The sequence below is a fragment of the Cygnus olor genome, chromosome 2 (assembly GCF_009769625.2).
Source record: "Cygnus olor isolate bCygOlo1 chromosome 2, bCygOlo1.pri.v2, whole genome shotgun sequence".
In the NCBI taxonomy this organism is placed as follows: Eukaryota; Metazoa; Chordata; class Aves; order Anseriformes; family Anatidae; genus Cygnus; species Cygnus olor.
Window position 1 is genome coordinate 5,408,192 of NC_049170.1, and position 14,935 is coordinate 5,423,126.

Sequence of the window (14,935 nt, forward strand, 5' to 3'; positions counted from 1 at the left end):
GACTGTAAAGAGAATGCTAGGAGATGAGATCAGATGTAGAGCTTTCAGCTATTTTGAAGACATCTGAAATCCAGTCAGATGATTTCTACTTCTTGTTGTCTTCATTTTACATGACAGAGGAGGAAAGCAAAGGAAGGTTACAGCATATGATGAAAATAACAGTAGTTAGTGCATGATACTGGGTTGGTACTGTTCAAGTCAGATGAAGTTCTGTGTCTTTCCACTTCTAGTTTGCTTGGTTTATTTCAAGATTCAGGTGAAGGTACTGTATGTTGGAGCTAGATTCAAGATACATCAGTAAGTTCTAACATTTAGTGGCAATCAGGATATCGTTAAGGTTTGCAAAGATAAGTATGTGATGTGAGGCTTGCAATACCATTTGCAGTGCATTACTGCTCTCAGCAGATTGACTTGTTGCTATGAAAGCTTAAAGTACGTTAATTAACTTGGTGATTTTAATTGTTCTAGATGTGGAATAACAGCAAATCATTGATCAAGTACACATGGGAGAAAATCACAGCCTGTGACATTGTGGAAGTTGAACCTCATACAGGTGTCATAGGTAAAGTTGCTGTGACTTTTAGGTGTCAATTAATGATAGAAATATTTAAAATGGTACTCGTGGAAGAGAAAAGTCTTAGAGCATTATAATGCAAGCAGGGCCTGATCCCTAGCCTACTGGAGCCAGTGGAAGACTTTAGTTGGTTCCAGGAGCTTCAGGGCATCCCCCAGGGCTCAGTACTGGGGCCGGTCCTCTTTAATATCTTTATCGATGATCTGGATGAAGGGATCGAGTGCACCCTCAGTAAGTTTGCAGATGACACCAAGTTAGGTGCATGTGTCGATCTGCTCGAGGGAAGGAAGGCTCTGCTGGAGGATCTGGATAGGCTGGACCGGTGAGCTGAGGCCAACTGTATGAATTTCAACAAGGCCAAGTGCCGGGTCCTGCACCTGGGGCGCAACAACCCCAAGCAGCGCTACAGGCTGGGAGATGAGTGGTTGGAAAGCTGCCTGGCCGAGAAGGACCTGGGAGTATTGGTTGATAGTCGGCTGAATATGAGCCAGCAGTGTGCTCAGGTGGCCAAGAAGGCCAACAGCATCCTGGCTTGTATAAGAAGCAGCGTGGCCAGCAGGTCTAGGGAAGTGATTGTCCCCCTGTACTCGGTTCTGGTGAGGCCACACCTCGAGTACTGTGTTCAGTTTTGGGCCCCTTGCTACAAGAAGGACGTCGAGGTGCTCGAGAGAGTCCAGAGAAGGGCAACGAAGCTGGTGAGGGGTCTGGAGAACAAGTCTTACAAGGAGTGGCTGAGGGAGCTGGGATTGTTCGGCCTGGAGAAGAGAAGGCTCAGGGGCGACCTTATTGCTCTCTATAGGTACCTTAAAGGAGGCTGTAGAGAGGTGGGGGTTGGTCTATTCTCCCACATGCCTGGTGACAGGACGAGGGGGAATGGGCTAAAGTTGTGCCAGGGGAGGTTTAGGTTGGATATTAGGAAGAACTTCTTTACTGAAAGGGTCGTTAGGCATTGGAACGGGCTGCCCAGGGAAGTGGTTGAGTCACCATCTCTGGAGGTCTTTAAAAGACATTTAGATGTTGAGCTTAGTGGTATGGTTTAGTGGAGGACTTGTTAGTGTTAGGTCAGAGGTTGGACTTGGTGATCTTGGAGGTCTCTTCCAACCTAGACGATTCTGTGATTCTGTGTGATTCAGTACTAGGCTTACAGTGGGTTATTTCAGTTCAAGAGGGTGATTTTGTTTGTTTGTTTGTTTGTTTTTCTTTTCTAGATATGAATAAATGCTGTGAATTTGAACTGACAATTACTGGAGGCAAACCTGGGCGTGTCAGCCATAACCTGCCGTGTAAAATTGAACACTCTCCAGAGCCAGTCATGCTGCATGTCGAGGCTGCTTTCAAGGTGAGGACCAGTTCAGTGGTGCAGTGTGACTAGATGCAGGCCTGGCTGTTGACTGTAAAAAGCCTTTTGCTTCTTGAAGGCCTGAAAAATCTAGGGTAGTTACAAATAGCAGGCATTTTTACTGTCTAGTAACAGCTGTGTAAATGCTGATACTCCCATGACAGTAAGATTTTTTCTGTATTACACGCAAGGCATTTGCTTTCTGCTATTCTCTGAGAAGCTGAACATTAATCTTAGCTAATAATGTTTTATAATTAGGCAGTTTTGGCAGAAATGTCCATTTTGACATCTGTTTCTTGGTGTCCTAGGGTCCTCTTCTTTGCATTGATGTTCCATCACTCCAATTAGGCTTGATTAAGTGGGGTGAGAGTGTGTTAAGAACCTTTGAGATTAAAAATCTGTGTCAGCTGCCAGCACGGTGGAGAATGCAAGAAAGCCAGGTTTGTCTAGCTGAAAGAAATGAAGAGGTAAGTCACTGCTGTAACTTGCCGTGCTTCCTCATTAGCTATTTTTTTTCTCAGACTGTACTGTTCATTCCAGATATCAAAAGTTCTGATTTCAGTGACCCCTTATCAAATGGGTTCTGCACAGTTAACTTGTGTACTTATGTAACATGTCTTTTTGAAATGGAATACATCTGCATTTTTTTAAAATTCCATTTATTTCAACTCCCTTGCCAGTCTGATCCAAAGAGACATGGAGTATCTCCTGTATGACAGGGATTTCAGATGCTGCTAATGTATGTAGGGGGTAGGATTTTATCAGAATGGAGGCTGCTCAGCACTCCTCCCACGCACCCACATCAGCATCAGACACAAGAATCTCAGCACCTACCGACTTGGACTTTTTGGCTTCAAATGATAGCTTTGAAACATACAAGTGTGTCCCAAAATGACTACTTCTTACCACAGTGAATGCTAAACTACTGTTCGGTATTATCTAGGTCAAATCTCAAATACAGTCCATTCCAGCCCTTGACTTCAGAGCTCATTCCACCATTCCATGTGAAATAACTAGAGCAGCTTGGAGGTGATACAGGTAGCTGCTGTCTGCAGACCATCGTATATTCTGATATTATAAAAACAAACAAAAACCTACAAGCAAAATGTTTATTTTGATTATTTCTGGCACACAGTGGACTTTGTAGATAGAGTTCTCCTCGGTGTTAAGCGTTAAAGGGAAGTGAGGAAATCCGCACTCAAGGATTAGTGCTTTTCCTAGTAACAAGAGGCCAAACTCTCTTTACATAATTGACCATGCATGGAGTTGAGTTTGCTAGTTTCATGGTAAAATTCATCTAAACGCTGTTCAGAAGTTCTGTTTTTCTGGACAGTTTATGTCAGTTTTGCAAAAGAAAGAGCAGCTTATTAAGCAGGAGCTTTGTTTTTTATTTGTTTTTCTTACATGTGATGCAGATACATCACCAACTTTGGGTGAAAGTTGATGACAAAAAAAGAAGGCTATATGAGTGGTGGCTATGTCAGCCTTTCAAAACAGTTGTGTGTGTGTCAGTCCCTTTTCCACAAAACAATTATAATCACAAGTGCCTGAATCACGGTGCCCTGGAGGAGACCCTGTCCTCACAGTCCTCAAACTCTTCCTTCTCACGTTATTATTTCTTTGTCCCCTGGCATTCCCAACACTTCCCAGGACCTCAGAGAGATTATTGAGCCTTAAGCTTTTGAATTTATCTTCCCAGAGTCTGTTCATATCTATGATCTTCACTGGGATCAAGTTCTCACTTCCTCCTGCGTAAAAGCTGCCTCTTTCCTTTTCCAGAACTTCTCCAGCCCCCATCCTGCGCTTGTGCTTTTTCTATCTGTGCTCCTCCAGCCCTCCTTTCTTGAGTCTATGTTCAGGAATCTCCCCTTAGCACCTTGCATAGCTGCTGCTCAGCCTCTCTACTTGGGAGGAGACACTGCTGCTACTGCTGGCTGCTTCATGCTCCCCCTCACCCTATGCACAGGCATCCCTGTTAAGCCATTATTGTTTTACTGGCTGTCCCCATAGAAGCAAAGTCCCTCCTCCTTGTCTAGCCAGGTTTTCACAAAGCTAGTGTTGTGCTTACTAAAATCCACACAGATGGGAATCCAGGGGTAGAGAAAAAGGACATGTCTGAGGAAAAACTAGATGCATGCAAATCCTAGTTGGAGTGTGTAGGTACAGCGTTTTACACTTGCTTTGCAGGCGTCAATAAAACTCCTGTGTCCTCTCTCCTCTCATAGGTATCTCCCTTTACCATTCAACCATCTGCTGGAGAAATACCTCCTTTGGGGACATGCAGTGTGTCCGTTCAGTTCACATCAGTGCTGTGCCAGCGTCTCCAGACAATATTAGAACTAGAGGTAGAAAACGGAGAAGGGAGGTAAGGGGAAAAAATCACGTTCTGCTTTATTTTTTTCCTGAGAGTCACGTGTGATTTTCACTGCAGGTAGTTTTATCTCCTAAAACGAAAATATGTAGCAGAAGCTCAGAAATGGGCTTGTGTAACCTATCAAAGAGCTATCCAATCACTAATATTGCTAAATAAACATAATCATCATTCTTTCCAGCATGCTGTTGTATGTCTAGCACATTTCATTAGCGATAACAATAGACCATCTGCGTGTTTATTTCCAGTCATCTTCCTGTTTTTGTTGAAGTTCAGACCCCCCAAGCGTGCCTGATGTCTAGCCATCTAGCACTCACTGAAATTTATACTGGAATTCCTGTCAAAGCAACCAGCAAACTTTTTAACCAGACCCTGCTGCCAGCAAAATACCTTTGGGGAAAGGTAAGTGTGTTTCTGATGGATGGAGAATAAAGCATGGATGAATTGTAATTTCTATCAAAAATAGAAATAATAATTAAGAGCTTTTCTGATGTGTCCTTTGAATAGTGACTGCTGTTTACTGGTTTTGGAGCTAGACTTCAGCTTGAGACCAGACTTTATGAACATAAAGTTTAAACTACCCATTGTTGCTAATATGTTTTTCTATCTGTCAATCATTTCTTGGAGAATGGGTGGGCAGAATGGGAGGGGAAAATAGGATGCAAGCTATCAGGGTATTAAAGTATCATGGCAGTTTAGGGTCTGCATTTAATTCAACAGAGCAAAGAAACAATGCTGCTTTTGAATTGTGTCTAAACTTAAATTCCACATTCTGGATGGGATTCAGTTCACAGGTTAGGACAGATAAATCTAATGTCAGTATGTGGGCTGCTTTCTGAACTTTCTTTTTGGTGAGGGGAAATCTGGGCAGGAAGTCAGTCACTAGAACATAGATGTTAGGTGTCAATTTGGGTGCCACCAAATGTTTTTTGTGACGTTCAGGTGTCACTCAAGAAGTGTGGTCTCTTGTAAGTCCTGTCTCACCAGCCAGCTGCTACTCTGTGTACCTGTGTTTAGGTAACTGAATCCTACCACATTCATACAGTCAATGGCTTGTGACTGTGAAACGGTCCACAGCAACTCTGCTCCCACTCCAGATCCCTCAGTTGAGCACCTGAAGACATTTGAAATTAATCTAAGCAGGTGAATCTTAGCAGACAGAGGGGAATTGTAAAACAAGCTTCGTCTCAGCAAACCGTGTTGCTACCTGGAAGTGTTCCTAAACCTTAGAATAACTCTTTTTATAGTCCTCTGTGATCTGAAAAGAAAATCCAAGAGAAACGGAGTTAATGAATTAACAAAGTTAAGTGTTTGTCCTGTCTGTTTGGCAGCTCATTGGAAGTCAGGCAGCTTTCTGCTCTGCCACTGTGTCACCAGCCAGTGGCACCTTAGGTCCAAATGAAGAAAAAGAATTCTGCATAGAACTGACGACTAACATCACAGTAAGTTCAAAAACGGATGCAATTTTATCAAAACAGAAATGCTGGCATTCTCATCTCGCCTCCATCTGGCAAAAGGAAGGATTATTATATACAAAATATAATGTTCCTTTTTTACATACAATATCTCTGAAATTGCTTTGCTTTAGAGGTAACCATGGTTGAACGCAACCATTAAAGCAGTCCACATGGTGTGCAATTTTCTACCCTGCCTGTTTGTTTCCCGACTATATTTGTTTTATTTCTTTTTTAAATGCTTATTCAATTACTCTTAGTGCTTGTCACTTTTCTTGGAGCATACAGATCCATGCTTATGATTATCCCAAATAAAATATAGCAGACTGACATATATAGCATGTACTTGTTTTCTGAATGCAGCTGGGCTCATGACATTTTGGTATTTGGAAACAAATTAAAAGAGACTGCTGGGACTGAGAGTCTTCAAAATTAAAAAACCCTGCAGGGTGTAGACTGCAGAGTTCACAAACTTTTGTGAATTCAGCCATAGACTTTATGGGGGGCATTCAAACATCTGATTTAAAGCATTTAAATAAAGAAACTCCCTGTTCATGAGGTGTATTAGTTCCCACTACAGTCACAGGAGACCTAAGTCACGGTTATTTGCTTAAAAGTAGGTGCTCAGGACCACTAGAGCTGCCCTAGCATATCTCTGAAACACAGACATGATACCAAACATGTATGTTTGGTATACATGGCACAGGATTCCAGTAGACTTGAGCCTTTTTCATTCAAAGCTGAAAGCTCAACAGGGCACATTGGGCATCTGAAAGGGCACTTCTGGTTATGGCTGGGGAGCTGAATCCCATCTGAGTCACCTACAAGAAAGATTGTCTGCATTGTGAATGAGCTAGATGGCGAAGTACCCTTACTGAATCAGTGGAGATCTAGAACTCATATTTAGAAACCCCCTTCGTAGATGAACTCCAGGTCTCACGTTTGGAGAGCTACGTTTAGAAGTCTGAATCTTGAGATGAATCCCAGTTTATTATTTTATGCAGGATACACTGATTCATGTATTGGTAAGGCCAAAAAGGATGGTAGTGTTTATTTAGCTAGAGTACTGGTGTATTTGCCACATATTTCATCCTGCAAGTCCTGCTTTAGACCCAGGTAGAAATGAAACTTTTTTCTGGAAAATTATTTTAGTATGATTGAAAGTGATTAATACTTAGAACTTCAAAACTTGCAACACAGGAAGCATATCAAAAATCACTAATGGAGCAGTTTTAGGGTTACAGACAGATACAGATACAAAGATATGAATCAGACAGAAATTTTTACCTTGTTACATCCTTCTAAGCTAATCTGATGCTAGCAGGAAGTACACCCAAATCAATGCAATAAAAATTTCAGGATTCTGTTGTAGTTCTGTTTTTTTTTTTTGTCCGGTGAGGTTTATACACATTTTCTAAATAGATTTCTTAATGAAGCTGCCTTTCCTCTGATCTTTGATTCACAAGCAAATTTGACTCTTTTTCCTATCAGGGTGAGCTGAAAGACCTTGTCATTTCCTGTAGCATAGTAGACATGACTGAACCCCTCTTTCTGAGCTTTTCTGGTGATGTAAAAGGACTGCATGTCACCTACTCAGTACCTTGTGAAAGTGGAGCTGCCAGGTAAATCAAGGCATCATTTAAAGTCATCTTCCAGTTGTGTTTGTTGAACAGTTGTAATAGGTGCAAAACCCTTGTCTGTCTGTAGAATACTTCATACCCAAGTGTCTGATAGTATTAAAAACATCTAAAGAATGTCATGGCAAGAGTAATGTTTGATAAACCTCTGCAGTTTTGTTGTAGCTGGATACAATATAGATCAGCTTTATATCAAAGACTGTTTTGGGGAAAAAAAATAAAAATCTTTTAACGATAGAAGACATTGAACTATAATTTACATATCTCTTTGCAAGGCTTTAGTGCTGTCATTTCAAAAAATGGACAAAACATCCATGGCACCAGACCTTAAGGCAGATCATAATGACACAGTCAAACTTTATTTCCAAACTAAATGTTCCAGCATGCAAGCGCAGTGCAGAATTTTACAGTACCACCCTATAAAACTGAAGATCTCTGTGTATCTTGGGCTTCCAAATTAACAGAACAAAAATTACTTCTTTCCAGAGCAAAAGAACAATAGAGGGGAAAAAAAAATGCTGTTTGTGTAAGCTTTATTCTTCCTCCTGCTGTACATGGACAGCAAGGACAGTAAAATGTGCTGGGACTATTCACTGAAGGGGGTGGAGTGAAGAAAAGGTACTGGGTTTGCACCATACCCAAATTCAGCATCCTTGTAAACCCAAGAGAAGAGGTTTTGAGCTCTTAGAGCACTATTCCACTCCCACCATTGTTTAGCTGAAACAAACTAAATTAACAACTCTGAATTAGTTGATTTGTGAATAATAAACTGGTGTGAAGTTAACTGCATATAGTGAAACTCATGGTTGTGTTTTGTCTGTTCTCACGTGTGCTCCTGGCACTTGTCACCTGCCAGCTGTCATGACACTTCTGTGTGTAGAGAGCGTGGAAAATTACCTTTCTGCCTGCTAACTGAAGTGTGGGGCCTCTGTAGTCCGTAACATGTTTGTGAGGAACAGCTATCTTCTGCAGTGCCAAAAATGCGCAAATTCAGCTCTTACAGAATTAAGCCCAATATCCAGTAGTTTGGACCATTAAGATTTCTTGTTGCACTGCTAGAGTTCTCTTTGACTTGGTATGTCTGACTGATATATATTTTTATATGTAGCATGATTATTGTCTTTTTGAATGTGGTTGTCTTTATCTATTTTTTTTATATAAGTAAAAATGGCTTTAATTTGGTAGGTCACCATGTTATACACAATAAACTTTCTACCCAAAATAGATCCTTACAAGGGTAGAAATAGAAAAAAATTAGAAGCAGTAAATGCTGATGACAAAAATCCTAGTCCTTTTATACGGGTCTTCACAATGACATTGCACCTTGCATATCTTAAATCTCCTGAAATTGCCTATGGCATAAGAAAATAGGACTGATGTTTTAATACTTATTTTTTTCTTACAGTGATGGAAGACAAATATTACAAAGCCCATGTGATCTTCTCTTGGACTTTGGATCTGAAGTTACATTCAAAGACATAGTAAAGCGTCAGCTGATTCTTACCAATCACACTGGAATCAGTGCACCATTTAAATTAGAAGCTGAGTATTTTACTGGCTCCTCACCTACTCCAGAAGAAATCTGCCTGTAAGTCTTAACCTTTCTGCATAATAACTCAAATACTAATGGAGATCTGGATTAAAACAGAAATCAAGACAGAGTGCTGTTTCCTGTGTCACAAGATGCATTTTCTGCAATGCTCTAGTGTTGGTTGGTTTTGTTTGCTTGCTTGATTTTTTTTTTTTTTTTTTTTTAAGCTCTTTGACTCTGGTAATGAAAAATGCTGATGATATTTCCTGCAGGAACAGATAGCTTGCAGTGCCAGGACAGAAGATTTAGCTAGCATAAATGGCAAAACAGTATTGTTGCCAATGGATATAAGCTGTTTTGTACCTGCCAAGGCTCTGTTGTGCTGGGTTGTACACAGCCTCATAACTTTTAAGTTGATTCACACTCACGTATGTTACTTGCAAAAGATACTTTGCAGGCAGCCCTTCTTTAAGTAATAATGGACGCTAATTTAGGAATCAGGTGGAGCTGTTATTTTAGCAGAGACAAGCTCATTTTACAGAATTGTCATTTTTTTTTAATTTTTTTTTTCAAGCTCTTCAGGCTGCCTGGTGAAAAGGAGAGGGCCCATCACAAAACATGCAGCCAAAAGAGCACAGTCAGGTATGAGAAATAATTGTTATCCCACTCAGTGGAGAGAAGGCAAAAAACAGCTGACTACCACATTCAGCATTAAATCTGCCAGTCAGGCACATAGTTTTTTTCTTGGAATGTTTGGCTAAGTCTACACTGTTAAACAGCTTGGTTCCTCACTTCATTCTTGAGACTGAAACTCCACATTGCATAAGCATTAGGTCATTTTTTTATTTTTTTTAAAAGAAACCGACGGTCATAAACAAAGATGGGTGATTCTACTTATAGCTCATTCCCAGTATGGATAAGATGTGTAACATTTGGCCATTTCCTTTCTATACTGTCTTCCGATACCATTGCAGCAGGCTTTTCTCCCTCAAACCCTTTTATTTATCTCCCTGATATAGAAAACTACCCCACAGCATATCCATCATTTCTGATGCTTTGTACTGAAAACAATAACACATGGAGCCACATGGGACCTAGGGAGGGGGGGAAGTGGGATCAAAATGCTATAAAGTGTGGATGCGTCTTCTGTATCCAAAATAAAACGTGGATATATTGGTAGCTTGCCATAGTGTTTGGTATCTGTTAAAAAGACAAAGCTTTTCAGCTGTTGAATTAGCCCTTAAGATTAGAAAAAAGCTGTTCTGACAGATTCCATGCAAGCGTATTGATTTAGAAGAGTAAGTGACTCAGAATGTGGAAAGGCTCTGCTCTTTGTAATTCACGTTCTTCGTGTTGAACAGCACATAGAGGTAAACAGGCAACTGCTAATAGAAAGATAACCAGTTAGCACAAATTCCAGTTTATTTTTTCTCAAACTGAGGGTGTGTTTTTATGTAACCAATCGTTGCCTTGCATATCTCGGAGTCCTGGAACAGGTTGTTCGAAGGGAGACTATGAAATAATCTCTGCAAGAACTGACTCACTTAAACTGCCTTTTTTTTTTTTTAAGGCCCACTGCAGAAGGGAGTAAAGCGGTAAAAATATGGGCTATGTAAGTGATCCCATTTTCTTTCAAGCCAGTGAGGTTATCCTGATTAACACCAGCTAAAGATCAGTCCTGTGTTTTCTTTGAAAGGCTGACTTTGTTCCATTTCCTCAAAACTTATCAAATGCTTCTTTGCTGTGCTCCTTCAGAGTTTGCAGCAGCACTGCTGTCTCATGGGAAGGGAGTAGCTTTCCATGTGCAACCTTCCTCAGGAACTCTGAAAGCCTTCCAGCAGCTAATCATAGAAATAACAGCTTACAACAACATGTGGGGAGAATACCATGATGATCTTGTCTGTAAGGTAGGTGGGGCTTGGTTTCAAATGAAATATTGCTATGGCAGATTTGACACCAATTATATTTCCCAGATTCCTTTCTCTTAAAAATTATTTTTCAGTTTATTAGGATTTCTGTAAAAGTTCAGGGTAGATACTGCTACCATTACCTCCAACAACACGTAAGGAACAATTGTTTGCTCTTGCAGTGCTTGGTGTAGTTCTGGGGTAACGGGTCTGTCCCTGAGGAGTTTTCCATGTGTCTTTAAAGTAACTGGAGCAATTTTGACATATAAAATCTGTTTGGTAGCTGGCCAGTGCACTGTTCTTCTCTACCAATATAATTATTAATTATGTTGTATGGAAAAGCCTCAGGGAAGCTGATTAATGTATGAACAATTGCATTCTCCTGCTGAGAAAAACTTTAGCTTGTGAATTAGGTGCATATGAATTAGGTGCTTTTAAAAGATAGCAGTCAAAACATAGGAAAATCCAAATTGGTTTTCAAAACATAATTTGGTAACCCAGGTACTAGAGATATATCTTGATTCTAATAGCAAAAATTCATTTTTAATAGGTGGGAGACTTACAAACTAAATTAATTCCTATGCAAATGACTGTGAAAGGCTGTCCAATCTTCCTGCAGATGACAGGACCACAAACACAGCAACCCATAATCAGGTACAGCCCAAAATACTGTCAGAGAAGTCAGGCAATTAAATACCACTGGGCAATAGCCAACATATATACCTGTTCCCGTCTTTTTGTGGTATAATGAGCAGGTCAGCACAGTGACTGTCAAAGTACAATATCTGCTTCTATAACATCAATGCATTTGTCTCTGCCAGCATAATTAGAAAAGAATCTGCAAACAAATCTTCCCAGGTTTACCAGCAATCACTGTTCTAGTTTTACAGTCATGAAAATTTATTAATTCCAAAATTATCTAGTTCAGTTGGGATGGAAATTAGAATCACTTAGGTTGGAAAAGACCTCCAGGATCAAGACCAACTGTACACGGTGGCAGTTCTCATCATCCCCAGTACATTTTTCCCTGTCCTTTGCTTGGACCGTGGAAAAATGCAGCCCCGATTACACAGGGGCAAGGGAAGGTTTCAGTCTTTTCACACAGTGAGTTCCATTTGCACATCTGGGTAAAGCGTTAAGGGTTGGTGTATGAGGACCGGGGCACTACACGCTCAGCAGAAAACACTTCTCTCTGACTTCAGAAGAATTAACGTTGCATGTCGTACTGCACCTAAGAGAGTCTGCAGTGTCAGCTCTGTAATGGGGCATAGAAAATGGATTTAGCCACCCACCATGAAAGACCCTTGTGCACCTGGAAATCTGTGTCTGACGTGGGTCACTCCACTGCTGCATAGCTGTGTGCTGCCACTACCTGCATCTTCCACAGAAGCTGACTTCACATGTTCACCCTGAAATGTCTGAGACAACTAAGATTGGAAGAAAGACTGATTAAAGAAAGTAATGTTGTATTTTGCAGTATTGGCCATGTGTTACCTGATGGCCATTCTTAACAGGCTGCCAGTGCAGCCAGATATGTTCCACTTTTAAATGAATTTTTAATGAAAAATTGTCTTGGACCTTCACTTATTTTCTGCATGTTCTAACAGCAGGTTTCCCCCCTCAGGTTTGGCACTCACGTTTCTGGAGGGTGTCCTGTCTTTCGGAGTGTCCGGCTCAACAATCCTACTCCCTTTGGTAAAACTAACTTTGGTAAAACAAACATCAACACTTGCGTTGTGCTCCTTGTAATAATAAAAATAGAACAACCCATTAACATGTTAACTAACTGGCCTCGTTTCCTTATCAGGAAGTTTTTTGTAAAGATATTGACAGTCTGTAAGGCAATATCAAAGCTGTTTTCTAACTTGACTGTAACAGAAAAATAGTACGAGTTGACTGGTCTTTATCTGAATGGTAGTACTTATTATTAGGGCATTATTGCCATGAATATTAGTTTGCTTTCTGCAACAGTAAATCATCTGAACTCCAGAGTACAGGAAAATATGTGTAACTGACTCAACGTGTTATTACTATGAAACAGCACATCCTATCCTAGTGCATCTGGGCTTTCATTCCTCATTGAAATGATGGGAATTCAGGATTTTCCATACTGTTTTTGTGAAATTCTCACCTGCTTCTTAGTGGCATCTGTGGCATCAGGCTCTTCTGTGTTTAGTCTTTTTATCTCAAGTGAGATTTTAAGCTCTTCAAGGCAATGCTCAATCACCTTTTTTTTTTTTTTCCTGAATGCCACCAAAAATGTTTGCTTAACAAACAAAGCACTTACCATTTATTTTAATGTTTACTTATCATTTATGTTAGTGTTAATGAAACTATACCTTGGGATCTAGAGAGTAGCTAAACTGTAGTAAGGGTATGCACACACACTCTTAAATCAATATAGTTTGTTTACAGCAAACATGGCAAAGCTTAACATGTGATCTAATACAAATCCAGTTGCTAGACAATAAATTCTTTACTTGATCTTCTTGTTCTATAGTGCCAGCTAAGCAATGGGGTCTTCTGAATGACCAGAAACAACTGTCCTTTCTCCTTTTCAATTCAGACATCCGCCTGGACTGGGAAATTTACAACCAAGTAAAAGATGATAAAAAGCTGGTGGACCTGTTGACGTTCTTTGGAGACCCTTTCCCTCCTAAGGACATGGATAAAAATGAGACTGCATCAACTGGTAGCAACTCGGAGTCGGAGATCGCATTAAAATTGGATCAACCCCCCAGTCCCTGTGGAAGCGTTTATCCAGCCTTGCAAACCACCGATGAGGTCAGCTGTTAGTCTGTTTTTTATACTGCTGCTGAGATACATGATGGGTTTCTTGGCATAAAATGTTGAAAACAAGAACATGCAATACAACATTTAACCAAGGCCTGGATTGTTAAATGTCAGCTCCTCTCACAGTCAAAAAAACAATGCATCGGTAGGTGACTATAGGTATCAGTAATCAGTTTCCAAAATGAGCTATAAGCAAATAGCTCTTCAGCTTCTCCTCCTCTTTAGAAAAGCTGGACAGGTACATTTTTAGATAGTCATCGACAAACAAATCAGTTTGGATCTACTTTTCTCATGGCTACTTTAAGTGCTGCAGTCAGAGAGCAGAATCTAACCTGCAGAGTTCAAATCGCAGCTAATGTCTTGGAGGCATTTGTCCCAGTGCCAAACCAGACTGGTTCTGTTAGATGTTACCATATTATAACAGAGTATAATATGTAAAGTTTAATTATAATATGGCAACTTACTGTCTTGAAGGGCTAGGAGCAACAGAGAGAAATAATTATGCAGGGTCTAGCAAAAGCTTCACAGGAAGCACCTTTTCTCTGTTTCAGCTCAGAAGGCATAGTTGTTCTGAATACACCTCCAATGTTCCACGTGCAACAAGGGAGAGTTGTTTCCCTAGAGTGCTGGTTTATATAATGGGCCTGGGCTGTTTCAGCTGAGTGCTTCTCTTTGCTGAACAGGACCCAAGCATGCACATTTTTCAAGAGGTTTTGGTTTGGGGAGAGCAAACCTATGCATGAAAAAATGTATGTGCAGGACACATCCATGTGTCCAGCTTTTGTGCCAGAAACTGGAGCTGGCCATGCTTACGGACAGTTCCCTGTACACTTCTCTTACATTCCTGCTTTGCAGCGTAACGGTTTTAACCATTCCCCACCCTTGTGTCCCTGCAGTCTTCAGACACAGACAGCAAAGAGATCACTCAAGAACCCACAGTGCAGAAGATCGTCTCTGTACTTATACGGCCTCATGAAGGGGTTCCTGCTAACAACCCCTACTCCATCACTCCAAGACAGATAGTAAGCTGTACATTTTCTTTGTGCTTAGATTTAGCATGTTTTCTGTAGGATAGCGGAGACAAAGGAAGAGGAAGCTTGGTCTTGGGGCAGACTACTAAACAGTAGGCCTGGGGGGCTTTTGGGTCTTGAAAGTGACCATGAGAAGACTTCGCAGTCGACAGAAAAGAAGAAGAAGTGTCCTGCCTACATTTGGGCAGTTAACTGATGTGATGACTGGAGTTAGGTGTTCAGTTACACTGGGCTCCCTAGAGTGGCATCTCTGGTCTGACTTGGAGGTATCTGTTTCTATTGAAGTATTAAAATAAAA

The 14,935-nt window shown here is 40.7% G+C and overlaps 1 protein-coding gene across 4 annotated transcripts in view; it reads left to right on the forward strand.

Annotated features, from left to right (window-relative positions):
• The window catches only part of DLEC1 (DLEC1 cilia and flagella associated protein), a 39,369-nt gene that overhangs the window by 15,265 nt on the left and 9,169 nt on the right, over positions 1–14,935 (forward strand). For all 4 annotated transcript variants that reach the window (XR_005816971.1, XM_040548011.1, XM_040548013.1 and 1 more), the window contains exons 17-30: positions 469–562; positions 1,783–1,913; positions 2,222–2,380; positions 4,139–4,278; positions 4,533–4,686; positions 5,616–5,726; positions 7,230–7,360; positions 8,781–8,963; positions 9,481–9,548; positions 10,662–10,813; positions 11,364–11,467; positions 12,438–12,508; positions 13,380–13,597; positions 14,503–14,628. Coding sequence is in view for 3 of the 4 variants with exons in the window: in XM_040548011.1 (XP_040403945.1) it covers positions 469–562; positions 1,783–1,913; positions 2,222–2,380; positions 4,139–4,278; positions 4,533–4,686; positions 5,616–5,726; positions 7,230–7,360; positions 8,781–8,963; positions 9,481–9,548; positions 10,662–10,813; positions 11,364–11,467; positions 12,438–12,508; positions 13,380–13,597; positions 14,503–14,628 (1,842 nt within the window). In the remaining variant the exon portion in view is untranslated. The remainder of the gene's footprint in view (positions 1–468; positions 563–1,782; positions 1,914–2,221; positions 2,381–4,138; positions 4,279–4,532; positions 4,687–5,615; positions 5,727–7,229; positions 7,361–8,780; positions 8,964–9,480; positions 9,549–10,661; positions 10,814–11,363; positions 11,468–12,437; positions 12,509–13,379; positions 13,598–14,502; positions 14,629–14,935) is intronic.